General features: G+C 43.9%; 1 protein-coding gene across 7 annotated transcripts in view; it reads right to left on the bottom strand.

Annotated features, from left to right (window-relative positions):
- Window positions 1–489: 489 nt before the first annotated feature.
- DENND5B (DENN domain containing 5B) overlaps window positions 490–27415 on the bottom strand; it is a 104638-nt gene continuing 77712 nt past the window's right edge. For 6 of the 7 annotated variants that reach the window (XM_030238009.2, XM_030238010.2, XM_030238014.2 and 3 more), the window contains 14 exons: window positions 24176–24269; window positions 20727–20858; window positions 19581–19733; window positions 19051–19129; window positions 17753–17834; window positions 13445–13573; window positions 12589–12710; window positions 10770–10915; window positions 9007–9125; window positions 7784–7971; window positions 6466–6548; window positions 6193–6319; window positions 5269–5443; window positions 490–4412 (listed from right to left, as the gene is read on the bottom strand). In XM_030238009.2, coding sequence (XP_030093869.1) covers window positions 4229–4412; window positions 5269–5443; window positions 6193–6319; window positions 6466–6548; window positions 7784–7971; window positions 9007–9125; window positions 10770–10915; window positions 12589–12710; window positions 13445–13573; window positions 17753–17834; window positions 19051–19129; window positions 19581–19733; window positions 20727–20858; window positions 24176–24269 — 1813 coding nt within the window. In that variant the 3' untranslated portion in view covers window positions 490–4228. Of the gene's footprint in view, window positions 4413–5268; window positions 5444–6192; window positions 6320–6465; window positions 6549–7783; window positions 7972–9006; window positions 9126–10769; window positions 10916–12588; window positions 12711–13444; window positions 13574–17752; window positions 17835–19050; window positions 19130–19580; window positions 19734–20726; window positions 20859–23065; window positions 23177–24175; window positions 24270–27415 lie in introns of all 7 variants that reach the window. The other variant, XM_030238017.2, reaches the window with a different exon arrangement.

The following is a 27415-nucleotide window of genomic DNA, read 5'->3' as shown; positions in this document are numbered from 1 at the left end:
GCCTGACAGACTGGAGAGCAGGAACTTCATCCCAGCATTCTAAGCCTGAGTTCAAATATCAGAGCAACCCATATCAAGAGAGGAAAGAGACCCTTTGCTACAAGTTAATCCCATCCTCCTTCTCCCCACTCCTCCACATACCAAGGGCAAAGCAATCCCAGCTGCCGAGCAAACACCGCCCTGGTAAGAACTCAGTGATCCCATTTCTTCCCTGCAATCAGCCACATTTTCCACCCAAGCCTTGGAATAAAGAGCTGCTCGGGCTCAGCACAGTCTCTGCCTCCTCTCTGTGTCAGGGGAGGCAGAAGGGCTGGTTTTGGGAACAGTCCCTCACAGCCCCTTCTCCCCAGCTTGGCTCCAGCAAGTTCCCAGTAGCAGAGTCACCACCAGCTGGATCATTGTGGTTTGTTCCCTCCAGGCTCAGAGCAGCTCCTCAGCTTGAACCCCAAACCTCTTGGTTCTTCTGCAAGGAGAAAGTGACACCAACCATTATTCTCACAGTTTTATTTGTAAAGGACATAGCATGAAAAGCTGTATTTCAATGTACTTCAAAACCTGAAAAACCCATGTCGGTTTGTGGTGTGTATGTTAAAGTGCTTGAGATAACAATACTTTTACTAATGCTGTCTTGGAAATAATCCAGTTCTTATTCTGTTAGTAATAATGTAAAGACAAAATATACTCAATGGAGACATTTAGGGATCGTTTTAAGCTATACAGGGCACATTTTACATTTCAAGTGGAACACACAACATTTCCCCTCATGATGTGCACCTTCATTTGATTGAAAGGAGGAATTCCCTCAAACAACTACCCTAAAAATACCCTACACATTTTTGAACAATGATAGCTACTTACACAAACCAACTTGGAATAAACAAGAGTAGATTTTTCACTAAACAGTACAACTTCATTTATTTCAGAGAATTATAAATACACATTTTGTACATAGTGAGGCATTAGATTCTCTGACACCCTCAAGTTACCATGCTGGCTGTTAGTACAACTGGACTATGCAAACTCACACAACTGCAGATGGGCATTAGACAGGACTTTTTTTTTGTTTTTTTTACAAAGCAGATACCAGAGAGCTTTGGTCTTTTCCAAGATTCCCTTTCTCAACCAAAGAAGGTGCTTTAACACTGAAGTAAAAGCTGTGTTAGCTTAGAAGAATCCTGATGGGTTTCTCACCATTCTAGTGGGTAGAATGATTTCTGTAAACCTTACAGAAAGAAAAAAAACCTCACAGTTTCCAATCAACAAAAGTAGTCCACAAAAAAAAAAAACCATACACAGTAGAATAAAAATTCACTATGAAGAACCGTTCTCCCAAGGCTGTCAAATAACTACTCTAGGAATCTGAGGCACTCAGCTGTGCCCCTTTCCACATATCTTGGGGTGGTTTATTGCCTACAAGGAAACATGAGACATACATAATTTTTATTGTATTAATAATAATATGATGTGAAACCTGACAAAACCAAACAAGTCAACACTTGCTGAAAGAGCTGAGGTGAAGTTGTGTTAAGTGCTAAAGGTTTCTTAATGTAGTCTGAAATGGGGAAAGGCCCTGATCTGAATTTTAAAAATTCTCAGGTTTTGACTTCTTTTAACTTAAGAAAGACTTAATGTAGTTATTGCCTTTTTTCTTTGTATGTGGTTTATTCATTTAAATGAATGACCTTTAGAGGCGCCTACATTTCTCCTTTATCCTGCTTGCACTTAACCTTTGTCATGTTAGATGAATGTTACAACTGCTCCAGTCATACACAGCCTTTGGAGAAGTCTGCAGCAATGCACTTTGGGAAGCACCCAGCCTGCAAATGCAGATGATGCTGTGAAGAAATCCAAGGACTAAAGAGGTGGTTATTTCAGAAAATGAAAGTCACTTAGACTGGGCTGGGCATGAAAAAATCCTGTACAGCAGTCATTAGACATGAAAGGCCTGAGTTGTAATAGAAACCAAAACATCCTAAGCAGTCATTACCAAATAATGCTGCCACATGGTTTCTGGTGCTAAATGTGTAATTCATTGATAGAGTTAAGTACAGGGACACATTTTCAATTGCTGCTGAAGGGCTGTCATGCTTAGTCTGCTGACTTTAGGCAGACATGCCTGGCTACACAGAAAACCTAACACCCCAAATTTCACATTTCTGGAAATGTAAGAGATGTCACACAGCTGTGGGCTCTGGCTACTAACTGGAGACAACATTCACAGCCTTTACATTAGTTACTCACACCCACAGCAGTGACACAGCCATGCTGCCTGCAGTATTTGGGTTGAGTTCAGTCAGTTTAAGGAAGGACAAGCTCAGGAGGAAAGAATGGTTATTGAAAGCTGGAACCCTCATTAAAGCAGAAGGCTCCTTGACAGTGTTATCTTACTTCTTAGAAACGAAAAGCTTCTATAACATAAAACTCTCCAATGAAACAAAGTTACACGAAGAGTTTTCTTCTGGCTGGGAGTCTGACGTGAAACTTTGACACTGAAGGGAGTGACGTTCTAAGAATGGAGCAGCAAAGGGACCCCATGCAAGCAGAGAGGCTTGACAAAAGGCAGGTGAGAAAGCAAACCCTAGTTTTCATCCTCTTCCATTTTCCTTATCTCCCATCCCTCTTTCCACCACGTGCACACTATGCCAAGAGCTGCCACTGTCCACCATTGCCAAGCCCCTCCTGATGCCACTTGAGAGCACAGTGCAAGGCAGCACACTTCCAGAACCAGTCTGAGCTTTCCAAGTGAGACCTCCAAAGAATCCACTCACCAAAGGCCCAAGATTGTAGGGAATTAACAAGTGAAAACAAAAACCAGTTTTTGTTCCAAATATTAAAACCAGGTGAAGCTGTGTCATCAGACCCTTCCAACTCCCACCCACAAGAATGGAAAATACACTCTGTATTTGCTGCATGGTATTCACAAGGTGGTTTTGATATCATGTCTTGCTCAGTCTGTATCATACAGTTGCTCCCAGCTCCTCATCAAGAGCTGTATCTCCATATATGCACTGTATTTGTAACATATTACCTGGAAAGAGTGTTGCAGAGGAGCCTCAAAATACCAACATGAGAATTTTTTTCCCCTCCTTTTACCTAATTTCTTTTCTTTTTGTAGCTGGATAATTAAAAAAAAAAAAAAGTTATCCAAGATCCTGTGCCCCCCCAGAAACACTCATTCTGCAGGATAAAGGAAGACTCATAACCTGTCAGCATTTCAAAGCCAGCTGATACAGTTTGGTAGCACAGCAACAGCAGCATTTCTTGCTCTACAGCAGTGATTCTTCTCAAGTACAGCAAGAATTTGGCATAAACCAAATTCCTCATCATGAGAAAAATAAAAAGGTCATCCACAATACAAACTGGCTGAGGGTGAGGGTGAATCATGAGAACATCCAGACAGGGAAGGGATACACTGATTGAGTCAAGCAAGCCACCATTCCCCATCTCAGGCTGCAGCAGCAAGGCTTCAACAGGTGTCTCATCCTCTCAGGCTCTGAGGCTGACAGCAGTCCTCCTCTCCAGTGTTTAAGCATTCCAACACTTGTTTCCCCTTTTGGAGATCAACAGGAGTGACACAAAAGACCTTACAGAAAAAAAAAACAACAACTCACTGCTTCCATGCATGGGAAGGCGAGTCTTTGAACAAACTGAGAGAGACCATGTACAGTAGGGTAAACCAGCATATGCTTACAGCATTTCCAGGAGTGACACAATAACAATGGCTACAGAAGGATATTTGCTGTATTAATTTGCAATACCTGAAAAAAGCCCTGCTGAGTTTGCACTGTATTTACACGTTGATTGGCTTCTTCCTCGCAAGCAAGTAGTGGCATCCCTTCCCACCTTGGTCCTTCCCTCCCTCCCCCGAGTCCTTCCCCTGGGTTTAAGCTACTCATAGTCAGAACAAGAACATTCACTCTAAGAAAAATTTCTTAGAGTAATATAATTTCTTAAAGAAAGATAGCATATTTACACACATCTAACACATGAAAATACTCTATTTTTTTGTACTAAATTTCTGTTTCAAATAAACTACAATACTGCATCTTAGCTTTCTGCAGCTTTAGAGGCCAGTCCCCATCGGGCACAAACTGGGCTTCCCAATCCTGCTTCCACCAGCAGCTTTGCCTTACAGTGGTGCACTACCATGGCATTCAAGTCCTGACAGGTCTTCAATTGTGGTTTGCTTGTTTGGGAAAGGAGTAATGAAGTTCTCAGCAAAGCCATGCTAAACATCCACTCCTTTAATGAGCGACCCTTCTAGGATGATGTTGAAGTCCTGCAATGTCTGTAGGACTCGGATAAGGGAGTTGACAGTCATGCGGTCCCGGAGGAGAGCGCTCTCCTCGTACATCCTGGTGATGGGCGGGCACTCCGCCAGCAGCGGGATCCACTGAGACAGCAGGTGGTCCCTGAAAAGGGCAGCACAGGAATTGTTTTAGCACCCACTACCACAGACATCACACTGGAATTCTTCTCCAAGAGCACAACCCAAAACATGCAGCCCCTTTCGGTGAGCGGTGGGTGTTGTTGGCACGTACAAGTTTGCTGTGTAATCGTGACCCTTGATTTGGTTAGAAAAATACTACCCACTGTAGAAATGAAAATTGAAAAGTATTGGCAGAATTGGACATTTGTAAGAATTCAGGGACATTTTCAGATCAAGGATAGGGAAAGTAAAACTCAAGGAAACACTGACAGATCGTTTGCCAACTGGTTTTCCAAGTATCCAGACAGATAAGACAAAAATGGTACTTATTTCTAGATATACCAACTTCTACCCCCCAAAATACAACTAAGTCCCACCCTCCTGCCCCCCTTCCCCAAGTGCAAGACAGAAAGTGCCCTATTAGGAAAGTAAGGTTCATCTAGAACAGTTCTGTCACATTTATAACAGGCATCCCATTTTCACAAGCAATTGAATGAGGATTTAGAAATTCACCAGCTCCTGAAAAGGAACTCTGCATTCTCAAAGTCAGTACTTCATCAAAAATAGCATTTCAAGACACATTTCATACACATGACTGTCAAGCTACCAGCTATAAAAAAAGCTCAAAACATTTTTAGCAGTTTAGACACTAGCCATGTATTATTAGGGCGTCTTTGCTCCAATTTTTGACGTAGTACTAAAGCTGCCTAAAATAGACACAGAATGATAGAGAGGTGTAAGATGTCTTAAAATGGAAAACTAAAGATAATAACAATGGTGGAAAAATATTCTCCTAGTCTAATGCCAGAGGACACACATAATGAAGAGCAGTTGGGTACCTTGTCCCCAGGCAAACCAGGATTTGGAATTTGCCATCCTTTCCAATGTTCCTTGGAGCTGTATTGATGGCATTGACATAATGACAGAAGGTTTTGCATGAAGATCTCTGAAGCAGAAGGGCCTCCTCATTGTCTCCAATCTGATCACTGGTTTCAAAGTAGGCAACAGCTTTCTCTGTGGTAGGGAGAACATCAGAACCCAGTGAGAAGCAGCACTTCATTGTGACACAGAATCACACGAGGAAATCCTTAAAAATCCAACCAGCTGAGAGCTGTTCCACAGTTTATCTATGAATTCCTGACTCTGAAGACCACAGGTAGGTGGTCACCTCCACCTTTGCCATGGCATAGCACTGGTCAGTCTGGTTGATGTCTAACACAGGTAACACCAAGGAGCAGCACCAGAGCACCTCTCAGTGGTTTCACTGTGATACCATCAGCACTGATTTTTCACTTTTTCTGAGTAAGCACTTGCCCTCAGGCTGGAGCATCTCTGCCTACAAGCCGGTTCTAAGGGAGGAAGTACATCTTAAATTACCCCTACATAGGCCTACAGTTAAGGATCACCAGTGCAATGATTAGGAGAGTTCTCATAAACCAGGAATCCAAACCTTTCATTCCCTGCCCTTTCCTAGTTCTCCCCCAACACTGTTTGCTCCTCTACCCCAACCTCCAGCCTGCCTTGTTTCTCTCAGAAAAGCAGCTGTTTGGACTAGGACCTCTTAAATTTCTGCACAGACTCACACTCTTCTCTTACACAGAGTTTAGTACTTCTCATCTGCCATCAGGTTTCTCATTGACTTAATGCAAACTGTTGCAGGTGCCTGGCAGGAGAAATGGCCCCCTAGCTGATGAGGATCCAAGGTCTGCGTGTGAGGAGTCATTTTGCCCTAAACCTTCTCCTCCAAATCATATACAGCTTACCTATGAAATCCCAGATGAAGACATTCTTATGAAAAATGCGAGCTGATTTGAATCCATGGTGGAAGACCTGCTCCAGTGCTGCAACCAGACCATTTTCCCCACACAGCAGAATGGTAAGGCTCCCTCTCTGTGGAAAAGGGAGAGCAGGTTAAGTACAACCCACCTTGTTTGGATGCCAGAAACTTCAGATCTAAAGGTGGTACATCTACTGGTACTTCAGTGCCATTTCTGTTTATAAAAATTTGCAGGCAAGTAATGAAAAGTAGGAGTTACCTCTTTCTCTGGCTTGTGGAAGTGTTTCACAATGTTGTTCACAGCTTCCCCAATTCCCTCTTGGATCTGCCCTGCATTCGGCTCTGTGAAATGATGGAGAGCAGATCAGCTGAAGGTTAATCTTTGCTTGCCTAACATTTCAGCACTCATGTCCTCTAATTTTACAGGAGCTGGACAGATGAGAGAACAGGATCTACACTGTCCCATCTCTGTGCTTTAGCAGAGAATGCCTTGTGTGACCCTCACAGTCCCATGTCCTGTTGCAGCCAAGTGCAGTTACTCATGAAAGCTAATTTTAGGGCTGTGAGGTCGATGTGCCCTAGGGTCCCTGCAGAGATAAGCTTTGCCAGAAGGCAGCTCACAGCAGCCATATCAAGCTCTGAGCTGCCCTCAGAGAGGCCTGCCTTCCCACAGACTGCAAAGTGAGCTGGGAGGCTGAGCAGCATCAGCTACTGCAAATTCTGCTGCCTCCTCCTCCCTCATCTCATATCTCCCTGCTCCAAAGAAAGAGATTATTATCTCTCAACAGTCAAAAGGGGACATTGAAAGAGGCAATGTGTACGTCACAGAGCAAACACCAACCAGGGAAGGCAGGAAAAGCTCATTGGCTTGCAGCTGCTGCTCCGCACCAAGCCTTGCTTCAGGATGAACCCTCCTGTTCACAGAAGTATGGAAACCCAGGGCACAGGGAATATTTCTCTGCTTGTTCTGGGGTCCCCTAACCCCCAGGGGAGCACTGACTTTGACCCTCATTCATGGAGAAAGTTTCCTAGACCTCATGATAGACTAGAATCCACAAAAGTGTGAAATAGATTATAGAGAGCAGTGTAGATGTATGACTTGGTGAGAAATTTAGGTGTTGGTATTTTTAATATGTTGTGGATGGAAGCAAGATGAAGGGCACAGGCTGTCATCCTGGGTTTCTTCTTCATGCTTTTTCTTCTCCATGGGTTTGGGTGGTATTTGGTAACTGGGCAGAAAAGTCTGCATTGCAGCTCTTTGGGATCAGTTACTGGGTTAAAAGGGAAAATAATCCAAGTGTCAGTTCTTCATTGGATAGTTTGGTCTTAAAAGACCTTGGAACAAGAGATTGTTGGCCATTTGTTGCCTTCTAATGAAAAGATGCCCGACTCACAGTAATGAGACTGTCTTACTGGTAAGAAATAATAAACACCTGAGTCCAAATCACTGTCTCAAGTACCTTCAATCCAGACCCAGAAAAACCAACGACTGCTACCCCCACACAGAAGCTCTTTTTTCCCCAGCAGCTGGCAGCTGACCCCTTCCCTACACCCTGGGGAGGAAGGCAAGGACTTACTGGTGTTCCTCCCTGTGAGGGAAGTGATGCTCAGACGCCGAGTCACAGTGGGAGACTTCTGCTGGGGCGGAGTGCGGCACTGCTTTCCCAGCTCCTCCTCGGAGGTGGAGGACACCAGCTCTCCAATGAGGATTCGCTCCAGACTGCCATCATCCACGCCTTTTCCCAGCCACCGCCCACAGGGGAACCTGCACATGCCCAGGACAAGCACAGGTCAGCCACACACACGGAGCAGCCTGGTCTCAAAGCTGGGGGACAGCTGGCACCCAACAAACACTGCTAACAGGCAGGGAATATTTTGCTCCCAGAAAATTCTCACCAAACAGAGCTCTGCAGGAAAAGCCCCTGCACCACAACTGACCATCCTTAGAAACAGGGAAATATGCAAAGCTTGTGTTACACATATTTTACGGTCCACATCTTGTTTTCTGCTGAGTTATTCTGCACTTGCAGCCTTTAAGAGCATTGTGATGATTAACAACCAACTCCCCACGGAATTCCCACCCAGCTGAGGCTGTGACATCTCCTCATCCCAGACCTCACCTCGTATCTTACTGCTGTACCCATACACAACCCTAATGAAATCCATGCACACATCCATACCCAGTCATTTTATCCCATGTTCTCCTACTTTCCCCTATACACTGTGGCCAACTCTGAGAGCTGGAGCTCACCTCTCCGAATCGTAGTTTTCCAAGTTCACGTTTTTTAAAGAAACTGTGTCTGCTTAGCCATGTTTTGTAAAGCCAATGGCGAATTAAGAGACCATTTTGACGTAGAGGTATGTGCTCAATGTAAGATTAAGAAATCATCAAAACTTTTTATTTTCTTAATATTTCCCCCAGTAATTTCAGCTCTTGGAGTTTCAAGAGTTAACTTGTGCACAATGTTACCACATTGTTTTAAATCAAGAGATCTAACTATTAGACACAAACATACAGATCACTTCAAAAGTATCCATACTGTCTGTCCTGTCTCAGAAAGATGCAAAGAAAATCCTTCATTCAAATCTCATTAAACATTTATCAGATTATCTGACTTCAACTAGGGCTACTGAAATGAGAGAACCAAGGGGGTGGGGGAGATTAACCCAACTCTATCAGGGACCCAAACCAGCTGCAATCAGAGTTAAGGAGAAGGTGAGTGCCTTCTTGCTTTCTCTACATTCAGAATCTCTCTAAATAAACAATTTCAGACAAGGAAAATTACGACTTGTTGCTTACTTGTACGTGTGTCCTGTTATTTCATTCCTGACCATGACACAATCAACTAGCCACTTGGCCAGCAGCCCTGAGTTGTCATGACCAATCTGAACGGTCGTCAGCTTCCCCAAGTTCTGGCACTGAAATGAGTAACAGTTTTTGCTTCATTTCAAAAAGAACAGACAACACACACCCCCACCACATGCAGGCATATGGTCAAATATAGGCTTTTATTCAGTTTTCCAGTTCTCTGTGATTTATAGAACAAGTATTTTCGACCAAACATGCAGAGTATTTGCAAAAGCAGCATAATTCTTTTAAGACAAGAGAAAATAAATAAAACTGTTAAAAGCTTGTGGAGAGATTACATCCTTTGTTGGAAGCACTCACTCTGAATATACTGAGAGGTATTAATTACACATTTCAGAGTAAGGTGATAAAAAGGTGTGCTTTTGCAGAAGAAATAGATCTTCAATACAAACAGCTTTTCAAAAATCCATTTGGAGCATACTGACCTTCAGCTGGCTCACTCCACACTATGCAGCAGACCCTAAATCCTCTTATTATTTTCTAAGATTGATTTGCTTATAGTTGGCCCAAACAAAAATCACTAACATGAGACTCAGCATCACAAAGACAAAGAAGAAGGAAAACAAGGCACTGAGAATTCCAGTGCCAGATGTAGTTGTAGGTGGGGATGGCAACAACATCTGTTAATGTCACCTAAGCACTTCCCTTCAAATACCTTAGTTTTCACTGCTTCTGATGCTGCCAAACAAGCAGCTTGGGCTGACATTTTCTACAAGTGGGTGGCTGCCCAGGTTGATATTTTAGGAAAGCTTCAGCCAAAAGAATAATCCAGAACAGAATCAATATGGTCCTTAGAAATATCTAAATATGTCATTTTGCCTGTTAGAAGCCTGGAGATCTTTTCTACCAAACAGAAATATCTGAATGAGACGTGGGCACTTATCTCAAAAATATCCTCTCTCTGTCAAAATCAACCTGCATTTGGCAAGAGGTTGTTTTTGCTATTGTTGTTGAAGATCAGTCTGCATATGCTCAGTGGGTGCAACCTCAATTTCAATAGCAGATTTTCCTACAAAATAATTCCTTAATGGATATGGTTCAGCCTGGAGCTAGAGGAGCTTGATGGGGTTTTCCCTGCAATTCCTGCTACCAGCTGCTTTGGCATGGCACCGAGCCAGCCTGAAACTGCTGGGTGGGAAAGCAGAGGGGAAAGCAAAGAGAAAACCCCAGCAAGCCCAGGGGAGAGAGCCCAGTGGGGATGGCAGCTCCTGGTGTGCCATGGACAGCACCTGAGGCTGGGATGTTGAAGAGCAAGGCCAGAGAAAGTGCTCAGAAGAAATTTGGGATGGCCAGACGTCAAAAGGGACCTGGGTGCTGGTTAGTGGAAACAGAGAGTGAAAGAAGGGAAAAGAAACTTGGAAGGGAGATGAGGAGCTGGAAATAAGCACAGAAAGGGAAAAATAGGCAAGGAGGTGTGTAAGGGAATGAGATGTGGAAATAGATAGGCAAGGTGAGGAATTCTGGGCTGGACAGGGACAGCAGCAAGGCCTGTAGTTAAAAGTGGTGTGTGCTCACAGGAAACCTTCATCTCACACAAGAGGAGCAGGCCATTTTCCTGTACATATTTGAACCTACAGTGATGCTGAAAATCAGGACAGAATCTGAAATGTGCTCTTAAAAACCCCTTAACAAATTAGTATTTATTTGGAAGCATGTTTCAAATTGTAAGGAAAATGTGAAGAGCACATACTCACCTCAAACGTCATTTCTAGGTGGTTTTTAGGAATCTGCATGACACCACTATCTCCCAGCTCTCCTGACACACATATCCACGGGTTTGATGTAGTTATTGCATTGCTTAGTTTTTTGATGGGAATAATCACTGACCTGTAAGGGATCACTGAGAACAGACGGGGGGGAAGTACGTTAGTCTCGATCTATTATTTTTTTCCTTACAGTAATCGCAATTTCTGGGGCAAACCACGCCTTTCCCTTGAAGGCAAGCTCTCGTCGCCTGTGTCAGAAGCGGAGGGGACCCCTCCCGTGCGGGCGGTGCCGCACGGTGGAGCTGCAGCCCCGCGGCAGAGCCGGGACCGCGCGGGCGGGACGGAGCCGCCGCCGGAGGATGGGGCAGGGCAGGGCACGGCGGGAAGGGGTGCCACAGCCGTTCGACAGCCTGGTTTGGAAGGGACCTCTAGAACCCGTCTAGTCCAACCTCCTGCAGTGAGCAGACTACTCGCAGCCCCGTCCAAGCTGACCTTGAGCACTCCTAGGGATGGGACATCCCATCCCACGCCCTGTGCCAGGGTCTCACTACCCAAAATGCAAAAAAAAAAACTTCTTCCTAATATCTAACCTAAATTGACCCCCTTTTAGTTTAAAAGCATCACCCTTTGTCCTACTGCAACAGATAAATGATAAAATGTTTGTTCCCATCTTTGGTATAGGCCCCTTTCAAGTACTGAAAGGCTGCAAGGGGAAATGCTGGCATGGCTGCTAACACCACAGCCAGACTCTCTGGTCTGGTGTGTCTCTGTGGACATCCCCCTCTTCATTCCTATTCTCTTACTCTTCTGCTTTTCAATCTGTACCACCCTTACATGCTGAAGACAAGGACTGCCACCCACCCCAACTGGGATTTGACTCTGACACTGTACTTCCAGCACTGCAAGACCCACTCTCTCCCCGTATGTTTCACAAGCTGCCTTTTGGACTGGGGAATCCAAGCCAGCCTCTTTTGTGTGCCAGCCAATCATACTGCACTCAAAAAAATACCCTCAAATTCCAAGCACTTGTCCTGCAGAAGAAAGCTCTTAAGCTGGATGCCCCACAGAAATAAGGTAATCAAGGATGAATAAATCTCTTTGCACTGCGGTAGTTCTGAGGGATTTATTGCTTTAAGAGGAGAAAAAGTAGAATGAGTGCCTGTTTTGACAGCCATGTAAAGCTTGCTTCATTTCACTCTGAACAGGCAGGAAGATTAAAAATAATGGCTGCCCAGGTGAATCCTAATAATTAGGTCACCTAATGGGATCTTGATTTTTCTGCATTGTACGGTACTGGAGAGACAAAGATTCATTTCCAGATATCAATCCAATCTCTGCTCTTCCCCTTACAAGAGAGAGTGAGAAAGGGAATCTTTCTGGCATTTAAGAAGAGACAAAAAGAGATTTAAGATACAAAGAGGAGCACAAAGTATTTCATCCTCCAGTCTTCCATCTCCTCCTCAGTCTGAGGAGAGCATATTGCTATGCACACTTAATGAAGGCCAGAAAGAAGCATTAGGAGGTAGGGGACTTGTATGGGAGGGAAGCTGAAAGAAACTACACAGAGAGCAGCACTCCCTGCTGATTGCTCTCCTTTGTGCAATGCTCTTATCCCGAGCACTCCCACACAACCTTGGCTCTCCAGCTGGTTTCCCAGAGCAACACCCAGCACCCAGGAGCCCTGCAGCAACAACCAAGGCTCCCAGATAAGGGCTCAGCTAATCAGGCACCAGCAACATCATCTCTTACAAATCATGACAGCAACTAATTTTTAGTCAGGGGGAAAAAAATTGATTCTCCAACTCACTGATTGTAGTGAAGACACTGGTGAAGCAGAAGTAATCCACAGCATTGAGTGAGAGCAGGTGATACAGAAACTGTTCCCGTTCTTCTTCACAGCGCAGGAAAGCGTAACGCTTGTAAAGTTTCCTGGGAGAAACAAGCACATGGCATTTGTATTGTTGCTGTTGAAAAAGCACCAAATATCTTAAAAGGTGTTTGAATCTCAAAACACCAAATGAAGAGTGGCTCTTAATGGGAGATATGACTCCCCAACAACAGAAGCTGCTAGAAACCCACAGAGGACATGGAAATGTGCTACAGATGTTTTACAGAGCACTCTTGGCTCCACATTCCCACAGCAAGGCTGCTGAGTTCATCTCAGTTTGGGGTTTGCTGCAAAGCACAGGTGAAAACTAACACTACTCACAGCAGCAGATCTGAGCCAACACACAGCAACCTCATTTTTTTCCCCACACCTTCCCACTGTGGAATGGTCCCATCTAATAACCACATCTTCCTTCTGTTCCCTACTGCCACAGGAAACCCAGCAGGATGCACCAAGCAGCAGCTGGGGCCCTCCCACCACCCTGTCAGTTCAAGATCTGTAGGGCTGCAGTGTGGCTTGGAGCAGTGCAGGGATCTGACCAAGAACTAATGCCTCCTTCCTGCAATCTGTGATGTGCTTTCCATGCAGATGAGCAGAATTTTGCCCTGCTGGGTGGGCAGTATCACCTCTCCCAGCTCCCCCCTGCCCTTCAATCATTTCTAGGTGGAAACCACAGCACCCAAACAGGGTGCCTGGCTGTACCCCAAGCAGCAGCACCTTGAGACACCACCTGGACAACGTGAAAGTGAAGGTCTGAAGGAAAGAGCTGGCTTACTTTGCAAGTGCCTGGTTGGAAAGCAGCTGCTTCAGGTGCTGAGACAAAAGCTTCTTCTCCAGAGAAAGTCTTATCCAGGCTCGGGCTCGCCCCACATCAGTCTTTATCTCACTCATGTTCTGAACGTGCCTGAAATGTGTGGGGAAGAAAATAAATGGATGAATCATAAAAATTCTGCATGCTTCAAATGGCAACATCCACCATGATGATGCAGCAAGTGAACTAGAAAATGTCTTCTGAGAGTTTCTCCAAGCCACAGTGGCTCTGAAGGTTCTAACAAAGCCCCTTGAGAGCAGCAGCAATGGCACAACTGAGAAAAGGAGGACTGCTGAGGCAAAAACAGCAGCAGGAAGCTGCAAGCAGAATCATGTTTTTAGGGATAGAAGAAGCCTTCCTGTAAGTGATAATTTGAACAGCCTTCCGTATGTTTCATCTGTAGGAAAGCAGAACTGTTCCATAGGGGCTTTCTTCTACAGTTATGCTTTTTTCTTTTTAACCTTCCCACATTTCAGTTTGGAGAATGCCAAAAACTCTAGCTTTAGAGCACAGGGAGTTTTAGAAGAGGAAGAGAACTGCCACGGCAGGATGAAGTTGCTTCCAAGAACTCCCCACTTGGTTAAATAAAAAACAAGAAAAATGAGTAACAGTTTTCAGCAGGGGAAAGAAAAGGCTCAAATTTCTTAATTTTCATGCAATCTGCATGTTAAGTGCACAGGCAATTCAGCCCTCCAAATCTACATGGCAGGCTCCAAGTACCATCAGCTGAAGTCTGAACTAATCCCAGTTGCAATTTACTCTCCAACTCCTGCAACTTCCTTGACAGCCCTCCACGCATTGCTGAGTGTTGTGGAATGTGGCAATATTTACTCCAAAGGAAATCCAACAAAGTCATGCTGTGACTGATGCTTTTTACATTGACTACTATAGTCTCGTGCTTTCCCCCATCTGTTACAGCCAAGTGTGTGCTTTGTGTTATATTTAGTCCCTGCATTATTTGAGAAAACTACTCTCTTGTTTATAGAGCCTCTGAGAGAGCAAGCCCAGGACCTTTAGGGCAAATTTACAAAGAATGACTTGGAGCTGTCCAGAAATCAGAGTTTTCTCTGCACAAATGAGGAGCATGCAGAGCCCAGCAGCCCTGCTCTGTGCCAGGCTGACCTGCAAGGCTGAAGCCTTGCTCCTGGCACGGGAAAGCCCTTCCTGGCTCAGAGCATGGCAGCCAGCATTAGATTTTCCAGCAGAGAGCTGGATACGTGATGACCCCTGTAGTCCTTGAGAACCAGGATGCATGCTACAGCCAGCTACATCATGTTGAGACACTCTCCTCAGACATTTCAAGTTTTCTGAGATGGGAAGATCAAAGCACAGACCATCATCTCCCTCCCCTTCCCCAGAGTGCTCAGCTTGAATTACATCTAATATGAAACACTGAGCAGAATATGTTATTTCACTGGGAGAAGATTCAAGTACAGATGGACTCAACCTTATTCCATGCATGCTCTGTGCCTCTTCATTACCTGTGTCTGGTTCAGACTAGATAAGTATTAATTGTGCATTTGGGAAAAAAAAAATAAATATCTGCAAGCATGTAGCTTGCCAGAGATATTAAAAAGATTCAGTAATCAGTCTTGGTGTCAGCAAAAGCAGAGTGTAACAGAACAGAGCATGCAGGAACACAAATTTATTTCACTGTCAGTTGTGAGAGTCAGAACAGCTCTATTTTTATCAGTGACCTAAGTGTAAGCACCGTATGCTCAGCACTGCACAGCAAATTCTTCTTGTCATAGCACTGAACAGCCATTTTGATGCAACTCCCCTGGTTTGGACTTGCTTTTAATCCCATTAGTAATAAAGAAAAATCTATTTGCCCTGTCAAATGTAAGCCTGGGGTATGGTGAGACAAACCCTGTGCAAGCAGCTGTGCTGACAGCAGAGGTTACAGCTGCCCAGCACCACCGTGCCCTGGGGATGCTGTGCCAGCTCCCATGGCAGCACAGTCAGGAAGGAGCCTATAGCTCATCCCAGGCAGGCAGCAGGTCTTTGCTCAGCCTTCTTTTTGAACACAGCAGGTTAAGCATCACTGCTGTGGGCCCAGTGGCCAGCTCACATCCTCCAGTGCAAGCTCCCTGAGGAGGGAGGCACGACGTGGGCATGAGAGCAAGTGCTGATAGCAAGGAAGAGCTTGCCCAAAGGTGAAGGATCACAAACTTAAATCCAGCTGGACCAAAGGTTTTGGGGAAGCCTGATGTTGACTGCCTTGGTTGGATGCTCAGCAATGCCTGAAGGGTGAGGCTATGCTGGAAGAAGGCTGTAGCTGGAAGAGGGGTTGGAGAGGGGAGGCAGATCCGTGCTGGGGAAAGGCTGGAGGGAGAACCCCCAGGTTGGCTTGTGCCACTGAGATTCCATGCACAGAACCAACACAAACACCCTGAGCATCTTCCTGACCACATCTGAGATGCCTGGCTTTGGGGAGGGGGCAGAGGACAGACCACAGTACCTGTAGCACATGGCACACTCAGCATGACTGTGACTCAGCCTTGCTTTTAAGTTGTTTACATAACCTTGCATGAGCCATCAGAAACAAGCCCTGCTTAAGGCAGTGCTTAATCCTCCAGCCATTAGTTCAGTCAGCACCACAAGCCCTGCAATTTAACAATTACCCATCCTTCAACTTCAGCCTGGTGTGCAAACAAATATTAGGCAGCATTCCTTCCAAGCAGGAGAAAGTATGCCTCGAGATTACAGATGATAAATTCAACTCACCATCTGCCCAGCATTTTTCTATGACCACACATGTTCATGGACAATCACAAATACCCAAGATACTGCAAAAGGTAATGTTCTGCTTCTGTACTTGTTCTCTGAAGAGCAGTAAGAAAGACTTTTGTGATTCAAACAAGAGAACTCAGATCTGTGCTGGGCTTTCATTACTCCAGCGGAAGGCAGAACCCCTGCACGCAGCAGTGAGCACACACAGCCTCCTCTCTCAGCAACCCCCCCAGCACAGGAGTTTCCGCTCCAGATCCTCCTCCATCCTTCCCTCACACTGACCCTCTACATGCCTGTCAGTCTCCCAGGACTGAATTAAGGAGAGAGCTGCCACATCCCATGAGAGGGATGCTAAAATGGCAGACCCATGTTCAGAATGACCTCTTGGCACTACACCCCTGATTACACTGTATGTATTCTCTCTCTCTCTCTCTCTCTCTCCCTCTTTCACATGTTGTTTTAGCAGTACATGGCATGTCATGCTCTTTGAAATCAGAACAAAAGACTCTAACTACAAAGCATCAAACTAAAAGGTTGCACACTGCAGGTGGGGAGTACAGTGATTTTTTTCTTTTCCCCAGAAAAATCTGACTAATCTATCAACCCACATAGTAAAAATCACATCCCTGTAATCAGGGTTTTGTGAACTAACTACAATAAATCTTACTTTTTACCCTAAGGTTCTTTTGCCATATTTTTAGGTGTAAGAAGACTGTAAGAAACAGTGCTCATGTTGTCTTACATGTTTAATTGCTCTCAGCTCTTTACAGATGAGTGTTATTGCATTACTCCTCCTCTCTTTTCATGGCATGTTTATCCCACTGCAATCCTCAGCCCTGGCAAGACAAGTGTCAGAACAGTGGCCTGACCTGGCAGTGGCTTAATCAAGGAGATGCCCTGAAGAACTTCTGCCTGCTGGTGTCACACCAGCCTCCACCTCCTCTAATCCTTCTGGTTCCAAACAAACACTGCTTTAAAAGGTCTCCAGAGCCAGGCTATGGCCCACTGGAGAGAACCTGCCCTAACTTCACATCTCAGCTTTAAACTCATCCAAATTCTTGGTCTGAATAAACTTCTAAACTTGTACATTTATTACTTTCTGCCATGAAATGCTAGTTGAAAAGAAAGAAGATTGCTCAGGCATTGTGAGCTGGTTTTTATGTCCCTTTGCTTTGCCTATCAACTGCAGTTGCTGGGTCACTAATTAAAAAATGAACTCAAAGAAACAAACTGAAAATACCAAGGAATTTAACTTATTTGCTGTTATTTGTAGAAGCTGGCTTTGTTACTGGAAGAACTCCCCTGGGAAAACAGAAATTGCAGTAACATGTGTGGTTTTCATCCTCTATTTACTAAAAAAGATCAAGTGAACACACAAAGTTTTTCAAAGCAGAGAGGCAACATGTTGTAGGTTTGAGTGTGGGCTGAAGAGAAGGTTTAATTCTCCTTAACCTTTGTAGACCCAAAGCCAGTGAGGATCTTTACCTTATGCTACACAATTAAACCCACAATTCATGCTTTAGGAACCAAATGGCATACCTCATATCTTGTATCAGGGAAACCCTCAATGTAGGCAGAGTAATTCCTGTATCAGACTTTCGTCTTTCTGTTCCACCACCAACTACAGTGGAGAAAATACACACAGTTAACACAACACTACATTAATAGTCTGCAATGCATTTGTTCTACATACAGCTGAAAACAATCTTAAGTGGCTGGAAACTGCTCTGTTTCTGTGCATTGTCATTAACTCTATCCTGGAAATGCAGAAGTAGACAAAACGAAAAATCTGAATATATTACCTATTCCTCCCTTAACCCAGCACTGAACTTGGGAGATCTAGCTTCCTTTTTTTTTGTGTGTGAAATACCTTAACTTAAATGCGTACAGCAGTGAGTTTTATTAGTAAGAAGTTTCTATGGAAAGATCACAACTGAGAACAACTCAAATAAAATTAAGCTACAGTAACATATTCAATGCAAAGAATGCTGTGCATTTCTGTGCTCTGCTCTGATCAAACCACTTTGTGGTGACACATTTTGCTCTCAGGAATTTGTGCCTGCCAGCCAGATTGTTTAGTGCATTACTCACTGAAGCTTTTTAATAAAGTCCTTTCATGGGAGAGACTACTTTGTCCATAAATGCCTCTTTGAGGACTGATCATACAAGTTTCCATCAGCAGGATCTGAATTGGAGAGTCCTTGCAAGATGACCCACTCAAGTTCAGAGACTTTTACTACAATACCCCAGCCACTGGGCAGGGACATCTCAAGGTTATCAGAAAACCTCTCAAGTAATTTAGTGATTGTAAGGGGCCCAGCCAAAGCATAAATTGAGCACCTAGACTGATGGACAGAGATCAGTTACACAATTTCTGAACTGTACCACCCACCAGTATAAAGATTTACTGAACACAGAGTTATTCATATTGGGATTTGAGAGACAGACTATGCTCACTGAAAGAAAAATGTCAGCTCTCTTATTCCCAGCTCCACACTTTCAGTTTCTTCAGGAATCATCCCTCATGGAGACACTGCTTCTCATACCTCACTCAATGCTCATTAAAAGGGAATGAAGGTAGTGCACATACATCAAGTTATTTTCCAGACAAGGATGTTGGAAATACGTTCTTTTGCCTCCAGTGATTTCAATCCTTTTTGTCCAGACACCAAGACATCCCCACAAAGATTATGAGAAGTCTCAAAATGTAAATGTGGTATTTGCAAGCAAATCCACTGAGAATCCTGCACGGGTTTCACGTGGTTGCACTGCTCCTCCCATGGCTGAGTTCATTTGCTGTGACAGACTTCTCATGGAGTCACCTGCCAAGTACTCACCTGGGGACTCTGCACTATGCTCTTGCTTCTCTTCTCTCTCCTGGTACTGAAGCAAATGGGACCACAAGGCAGATTTCCCCTGAAAATAAAAATAAAAAATATAGGCAAAAAACCCCAACAGTAATGGCCAATAAACATGGCAGAATAATGGAATGGCATTTGAATGGGTAAATGTTCACTAATGAAAGCCAATCCTTCTCTCTTGGGCCATGAAACCTCAAGAAGAGAGGACCACCCCACTGATTCAGCAGTCACACCACCCACCTTGTTTCTTTGTCCTCCCTCTGGGTTTTCTTTGTGGAGGTTCAAAGGGGACAAACCAAACACGTACTTGACAACATCACCACAATTTCCAGAGGGGAAAACCCCAAAACAATCGCCCCCAAAAAACCCAAACACCCAAAAGTCCTCAAACCTTTGCAAAATATGAACCAGGGACACTGATCCCAAAGACATCTCCTGCTTTATCTTGGAGTTGTGCCATTGAGTAGCAGCTTAGAAAGCAGAGGTGGCATTCAGTATTTACCAACCTGCTTGACCTGCAGACCATGGCTCCAGATTCTTTCCAGCAGATCACAGAGACTGGCAATCAGTGTATTTTCCTCCAGACCTGTTATGTTGGCTTCTCCATGCCCCAGCTCAACTGCTTCATGGCCCATTTTCTCTACCAACATGCGTTTAGTCTATCAAAAAAACAAAGATCCCAACAGTTTTTAAGAATGTTATCCAACAAGGAACAGAATTTACAGATGAGTTTACACATGATTAATCTAGAGACCATGGCTAATAGAGAGAAACTGCAAATCTATTTGCAGAGACTGTAAATTAACAAAAATAATTATATTTTAAAAATTTGCTTAATTACTTTGAATCACAGAATACCCTGAGTTGGGAGGGACCCAGAAAGACCATGTCCAGCTCCTGTGCCTGCACAGGACAGCCCCAAGAGTCACACCATGTGTCTGAGAGAATTGTCCAAACACTTCTTGAACTCTGGCAGACTTGGTGCTGTGACCACTTCCCTGGGGAGCCTGTTCCAGCTTCCTACTTCTAGACTCTTTACCTATTGTCCTATTTCTATGCTGGGGATTTATTACCAAGCAGAGTACAGAACACATGTTCAGTCTTACTTAGCTTCCATTTTAATTCTTGTCACAGGTAATAAAGTTTAACACTCAGGAAAAGGAGTATACCATCAACTGCAACAGACACAAAGAAGTTGTTTGTCCATGGCTATGCTTTCATAGCCATGGACATGAAACTACCAGGAACTGTTACACTTCATTTGCTCTGCATAAACAACATGCACAAGCCACACGTGCTGAATTCTTCCCTTTTGACCACAGGTCTCCAGGCCCTTCTGTTTAGGCTACATGTAAATGTGAACAATTAAAGGAAATCCTCCAGAAGATGTCTGGTCACGCTGATTCTCCTTCCTGTCCTTTCAACTTCCATCAACTTCAACTACATAAAACAGAAGAGAAATGAAAACACGCTCCTTTCAAAGTACGTTCCCTTCTCTTCCAGCTGTTGAAAAACACTACCGGGCTATCCATCCTGCAATAACCAGGTATTCCAAAAGAACCATGCCATTCCAGCTGTGAACCAGGAGAACATCTGCAGGTGCTCTTGGAGCTCACTGCAATCCAGAGGAGAGCACCCAGGGGATGACCTACCTTCATGCGACATTCCTTCAGCAACCCTTCCACAAATTTCCAGTTGGTCTGTGCAATCACAGCTGGAGAGAGGTCTGACAGTTTGGGCTGCCTTAAATTTTTACCTAAACTCCTTGCCTCCTGCATGTATTTCTAAAAATAAAGAGAATAATTTTAGATATTGCAGGTCAGAGTGACACTCCTCATCCTAGGCAAGCAAGGTGATGAAAACAAATGAATTAGTGTTAATCTAGAAACACCATCTTGATTTGTCTGATGTTTAGGTGTCAGGCTGGAGAAGAGAAATGATCCCTTTTGACAACAGAAAAAGCAAGATATTTCCCATGATTGGTAGAGAATCAGTCAATATTAGCCAGTGAACTGTGCTGTTAGTCACTAGCATGAAGTTAGGTAAAAGTGCATAAAGTGCAATACCTTCATTCAGCAATAAAGCCAAAACACCAAGAAAGTTTCTTTCCATTGTTATTTCTTACTTAAAAAAGCCAATAAATTAAATTGTCTAATTTTGACTATATATGAATAGAAAAAAAACCCCCTGAAAATAAATTATAAGAATCAGAAATGCACTTAGTAAATGAGAAAGATTTAATCCATTACTTTTCATCTAGATGGTTTATGCAGGAAAAATAAGACTTGATTTTATTCTCAATTAACTTCCTGATTACAAGTGAAGCTCATTTTAAACAGAACTGACACTTGGGATCATTCATGTTCTTACTATGGTAATTTTAAAGTATGGACAAAAAAATCAGCATATGCTTTAAAAAAAGGTCCAAGGTATAATTGAAGACTTCCAAACTTTCCTGTTCCACTGCCTAGTCTTCAGGGGTAGAGTATTTTTTGCTTTGGTCTGTTTTTTTTTTCAGGGTGCTTTTAGTTTGGTTGTTTTTTGGTTTTGTTTTTGTTAAGCCAAAATCCACAAACCAATCAGCACATGACCTCTGACCCCAGCATCAGTGAGAGAGCTGCATGCTGAGCAAGGCTGAGAAGTTGGCCACAACTATCAAAATGTTGTTTGAGCATTATACATAATTTTGTCTTAAAAAGAGCAAGATAACAGAATATTGCCAAATAAAAGTCTTGAAAAGCAGTGCTCATAGCCTGGTGTGGGAAAGCTCTGTTTCCATAGTGGGTTTTTGTCCAGTTAATGATGCCTCTCTGGGGGATGGTATGTGACAATGACCAGCCTTCCCTGGAAGGAGCAGATCACATCCCTCCAGGGAATTCTTGCTGCTGTTGGCTGGGTTTTCTGGGGAACTGAGAGGTCACTATGGCTCCACATCCTTGGAGCTTTCTGTCTGGGCAAAAAATTTATTCCATAGAAACACAGAATGGTTTTGGGTTGGAAAGGGCCTTAAAGATCACATAGTTCCAAACTTTCTGCCATGGGCATGGACACCTTCCAGGAGATCAGGAAAACCAAAACCAAAATCTTAACATACTGAAGTGAAGTGAAATAGCAAATAGCTTCCCCCGACACTTTTTTTTTTTAAATGGGAGTACAGTTTTTCTGATACAATCAGATTTTCTCAACACAGAAATTTGGACAAGAACCACTTCGCATCACTCTATCAAGCCAGACAAGAATGTGGGGTTCTTCCATGAAAAACCTGTGTTCCACTGAAATTCTCAGTTAGGCGACTACAGTTTCAAAAACACTGTAAGGATTTTATAATAGATCAAAAAAACTACAGATGGGAATAAAATAAAAAAAAGTTACAGACAATGAAAGCATGTTGTTCAGCAAGCAACCTCACAAGTGACTTCCATCTCAGTGCAAAAATTAATAGCAAAATCAGTAAAAAGTAATATGGGGAATACATAACTAGAAAAATGAATATTTCTTTCTAAATGTGAAGGCATAAAAAGAGTGGTTATAGTCTGAAGAGTACAAAACACAGATAACCTTATTCATTGTATAGCTTCTTATTATATTCAAATTAATAAAATCAGAACCAAACTCTGTGGTTCCAGAGAAGACTAAGGGTGGGCTGAGAGAGTCGGCTGACTGCCCTTTGCCTGTTCCAGCATCCATAAAGTAATGGTCTTGGGATGCGACACCCTAAACTGAATTGCCAGGTGAGCAACATGGGGGGGAAAAAACCCCTAAAGTAAAACAGAATTCTGTTCTTTTAGCCTTGGAGCCACTGTGTTTCCCAGGGAGCTGGTGTGGAAGCTCCTTTCCAGCTACTTTTCTGACTATAACCACACTTCCAAAAGCTACAGGGACGTGCTCATACTCTACAAGAAAGGGGCAGGTTTGAGACGGAGCAAGGCAGAGGTTCCTCATGCTAACAACATCTCAAAAGCAGCTTTCAACAAGAAGAACTAAAACATACCAGGCAGCATTCAGAGAAGGATTTTTTAGGAGGCCGTGCAGGAGGGGGTGGTCCCTGATCCCACTCCCAGAAGGCCATTGAGTTCTGACGAAGCAAAAGCTCCTCCGATGGCTAAGAGGAGGCAGATGCCCCAATGGCAGAACAGCCAGAAAGAAAGAGGAGACAAAGCAAAAGAAGCATGCATATGATCCACAGCCAAAAAAAAAGAAGAAAGTAAATACATGAGAAAGTACTGAGAAGGCTCTGCTGCCATATACACGCACGAGGCACTGCTTAAAATATATTTGCAAAGCCATGTTAGCAAAAATAGCAACAAACAGGTACAAGTGCTGTTTTGCTGTGTTTCCATGAAACATCCTTCAAAGCTGTGGTTGAGGAGCCCTCTCATCCACTCAGGTTCTTTTGGAGAGCAAACTCCAACACTATCATTACTGAGTGAGTTTTACCACAAAACAGCATGAGTGTTATATTTTTGCTAGTGACATACAATAGAAGCATATGGACATCAATGGAAAAATGTGGCAGAAAATATTTAATGAAGGACGAGGAACTGAAAAGATGGGACAGAAACACATGTATGTGACTGACATTTACAAGATGCATGGGAGTTTCCAAGCTTGAGGCATAATAAGGCCCCAAAGCCTTAACCTTTCAAATAGGCATACTCATGTAAGAAATCTACGTAAGAGAAAGGAAAAAAAGTTCCTTTGAGAAAAAAAGGAAGAGTCCTGCCTCATTCACTTCTACATGGCTGACATTTACTCAGGGACTTGACTTTTCTAGAGCCTTCCACCCTGGCCAGAGTTTGGCATCTGCACTGCCAGGCTCTGCTGTCTGTGTGCAGTAACACAGCCAGGGTCTAAATCAGCAACTCATTTCTCTGATGACAATGGGGCTGTCTTGCTCCAAAATAATAAAAGTACTTTATTTATGTTGTGTGCTTTGAAGTTGCACAGCATCACTGACAAGCAGGGCAGCATCCAAACGGCCACAGAGACCCAACCAAACCATAGAGTAGCCACAAAACTGTCCCCAGTAATGGGCACATTGTTGTCCAAACCTCCACCTCCTGGATCACAGCTCGTGCTGCCCTCAGAGGAGGCCACCCACCTCCCTCATGTCGTTGTCCAGCCCGATGTGCTCCGAGTGCTGCCGCAGGCGGTCCTTCCTCCGCTGCGTGCTGGCGCTGCGGCTGGCCCAGCGGCTGGAAAACACACAGGGGAGACACGAGTGAGCAGGAGGAAAGCAGCAGGGAAAGGCTGGGTCAGGAGCTGAAGGACATCCAATGGGTCTGCAGCAAAAGAAGGGAAAGCCCAAGCCCGGACTTGGCAGTGAACGTGGGTGCGAGCTGGTGCCTGGCCTCCCCATGGGAAACCACCCTGGAGGAGACAGACCAGCACTCACCCAAGGGACAAAAATCCCGATGGAAACGTGGCCAGCTGCCTGCCAGGGTCTCCAGTGAGAGTTCCTGGTACCTGAAATGCAGGTCATGCCACAGCATTGATGCCATCTCTAGGCAAGTCACTGTGCTTAGTTACCCAACCACCACTGCTGCATTTGATGAGGTTTGACAAGAACAGCGCCTTTAGCAAAAAACAAAATACAATTATTTATTTTGAGTAGCAATTTCTATGATTTTGCTTTTCTGTAAGAAGCGCTACTTCTCCTTCTCCACTTTCTGTGGTACTTCCAGGAATTATTTGAGACAAACTTCTCTTTGCAATTTTAACAACTGTTACTGGGTGCACCTATGTCTAAAGGTTATAAACAATGCTGATGTTTCTGGGATTAATCATGTTGCTATTTTCACCTTAGCTTTTTTTTGTATTTAGTTTCTAAGTACCTGGGGTACTTAGAAACTTTCTGGGGTTTTTCCACCTGTTCATGTATGCCCAGTTGAACTATTCCTCTCTCCACACAGGTGGCATTGGTGAGGACAGCAGCCTCCAGATCCCAAACCCACATATTTCTGTGTGCACTCCAAACAAAAGTATATACAAATAAAATTTGGGATCTAAGAGTTTGGGCAAGGAGTTTCAGCAGATGAATGCCTGGGGAGGAAACTCTTGCACAGAGCTGGACTTGCGTTCTGACAAGTTGGGCAAAACACTGGGGATGTGTAGGGAGGGGAATCTGACCCAAGAGTAGCGCAGGGATGCCGCCCCTGGTGACCAAAAAAAGGCCTCTGGTTCCAGAGAGAAGGACTTTGCAAAAGTGTACATTAATATCTTCATCAGTTCCTTGAGAGAGTCAACCAAAGACTGAATTTTGGCTCACTACACAAATACAAAGGGAAAAAAAGCCACAGGAACTGTTGTTTAAAAAGTCAAACTGAAGTCCCATTGTACCTCACAAATAACATCAAGAAAACAAGTACAAAGGAAGAAATCTGGGTCTCTATGTGATTTTGGTTCATCACCTCAGTATCCCATATGACAACACATTTATTTTTAAAGCAATTTTTTGTGGCCTCAAGTCTCTGCTAACAGAATGAAACAGCCCAATAGGTGTCTGCACAGCAAATGCTGATACCTTCTCAGAGGAACACATCACTGACATAAGTGTCTTTGCATCTCCACAGACATTTTAAAAATGTACAGCCCCAGTTTAATAAGTCATCATTTTTTTTTTCCAGAAGCAACAGCCAAAGCCTCATTAGATGACAAAAAAGGGGAAAATAAACCCTTAAATTTTAATAATCTCAACAAACAGGAATGTCACAGAAAAACTCTGTTGAACAGAGGACAGCAGATATTTATGTGACTTTAGCCACTTGGCTCTGGAGACCTTCCACTTATTGCAAGTCAGGACCATGTTTATGTTTCACACAACAGAAGGCCAATAACACAATGGAAATTTAAGTTATAGATCAAATATTAGCCCATATTATAGTTTTTTTTGCTCCAAATTTATTTGGTTATTTTCTGAATTCTAGACAGAGCTTGGATCCATCTCCAACTGCATTTCTGCATCTACTGGAAGATGAATGAATTGCTCTAAGTGTCCTTGGAGGGAAAACATCTCACTAAAGGTGAAAGCAGAAGGAAAGCCACAGAATAATTACAAAATAACACACAACTATTAAAGCATTTTCAGCTCATTCCAGAGCTGTACTTCATCTGGGAGACAGCACAGACCATTTTCCAGGTTATTAACCAGAACTATTTGAACTTTTTAATCATACTAAAGTGAAGATTGCTGGACATTTATGAAAAGACTGCTGCTCATTAGCTGGAGCAATTACACACAGTGAGCTGCAGGTTCCCTCTTTTCCAAACTCTAAGTTGAGGAAGAGGAGCTGTTGAGTCACTGGGTGAGGTCTGTACAATCAGATGCTGCTCTAACAGCAGATAAACAGGATTAAGCAGCTAAACCTTTTAAAGCCTTTTCTTTACTGGGTCACATAGAATTTTCCCAAAACAATGCTTTAGTATTACAATAACCATTCCCTCTCCTCAGCAGTGACTGCATTTCAAATTGCTCTTCCTCTTTCTGCAACCACTTGAAGTGATTTTAAGAGGGATTAAAGCCCCAGTGGTTGCACCACCTCCCCACAGCTGCTGAAATCCCGTGTGGGTGCCTCTGCTGGCCCTGTCATCAGCTGCTGCTCTATTCACACCTCAGCCCAGGTGCTGCCAAAGCAGCAAGGAAAGCTGTTCTCCCTCCAGCAGCCCTTTGCTTGTGGTCAGCCCTCAGACTTGGGCTTTTCAGATAACCACTGCTGCCTGTGTCTCTTCTCTCCTTGTCCTGAGGAGATGAAGCCCTTCTGCAGCTCAGCCTGGATGCTGCCCAAGGACTCTTGGACCCCAAAATTGCCTTCTCCCTTTTAGTTTTTTGCTGGCAGGGCCATGAACAGGGACTACTGGCATGTTTCATTTATTCCTCACAGTGGAGGCATTGCTACAAGCATCAGCTCTCTGGGGATGGAGCAGACACAGCTTGGGTGCTGCAGGGAGCCCAGGGACAAGCTGCCTCCATGGAGAAATGAGGAAAGGCTCATTTCAGTGTGTCTGTCTGTATCTAACTCCCATATCCACAGATGGATGCTCCTCACCTCCAGGGACTGCAGAAAAGCAGTGATATTTCAGAGCAGGGACCAGGGAACACTGTGCTCTGTTCAACATATGGAAATGAAGTAAGGCACTTCCAACTAAGACCTTTGTGATATAAAAGCAGTCAAGTCAGCATCATTTAGTATCAAATTAGAGCCAACAAGCACAGGAATAGGCTTGCAGAGGTTGGAGGGGATGTAATGGTGACATTTGAAACATCCCATGTTAAGTACCATCTTTTACATTTCTATAATAAAAGAGGCAAGGTACTCAGCAGCAAAGCTGCACTGTCAGAAAC

This window comes from Serinus canaria, chromosome 1A (assembly GCF_022539315.1).
Source record: "Serinus canaria isolate serCan28SL12 chromosome 1A, serCan2020, whole genome shotgun sequence".
Lineage (NCBI taxonomy): Eukaryota > Metazoa > Chordata > Aves > Passeriformes > Fringillidae > Serinus > Serinus canaria.
The sequence above is the reverse complement of the archived record's forward strand: the minus strand, read 5'-3'. Positions and strand labels throughout refer to the sequence as shown.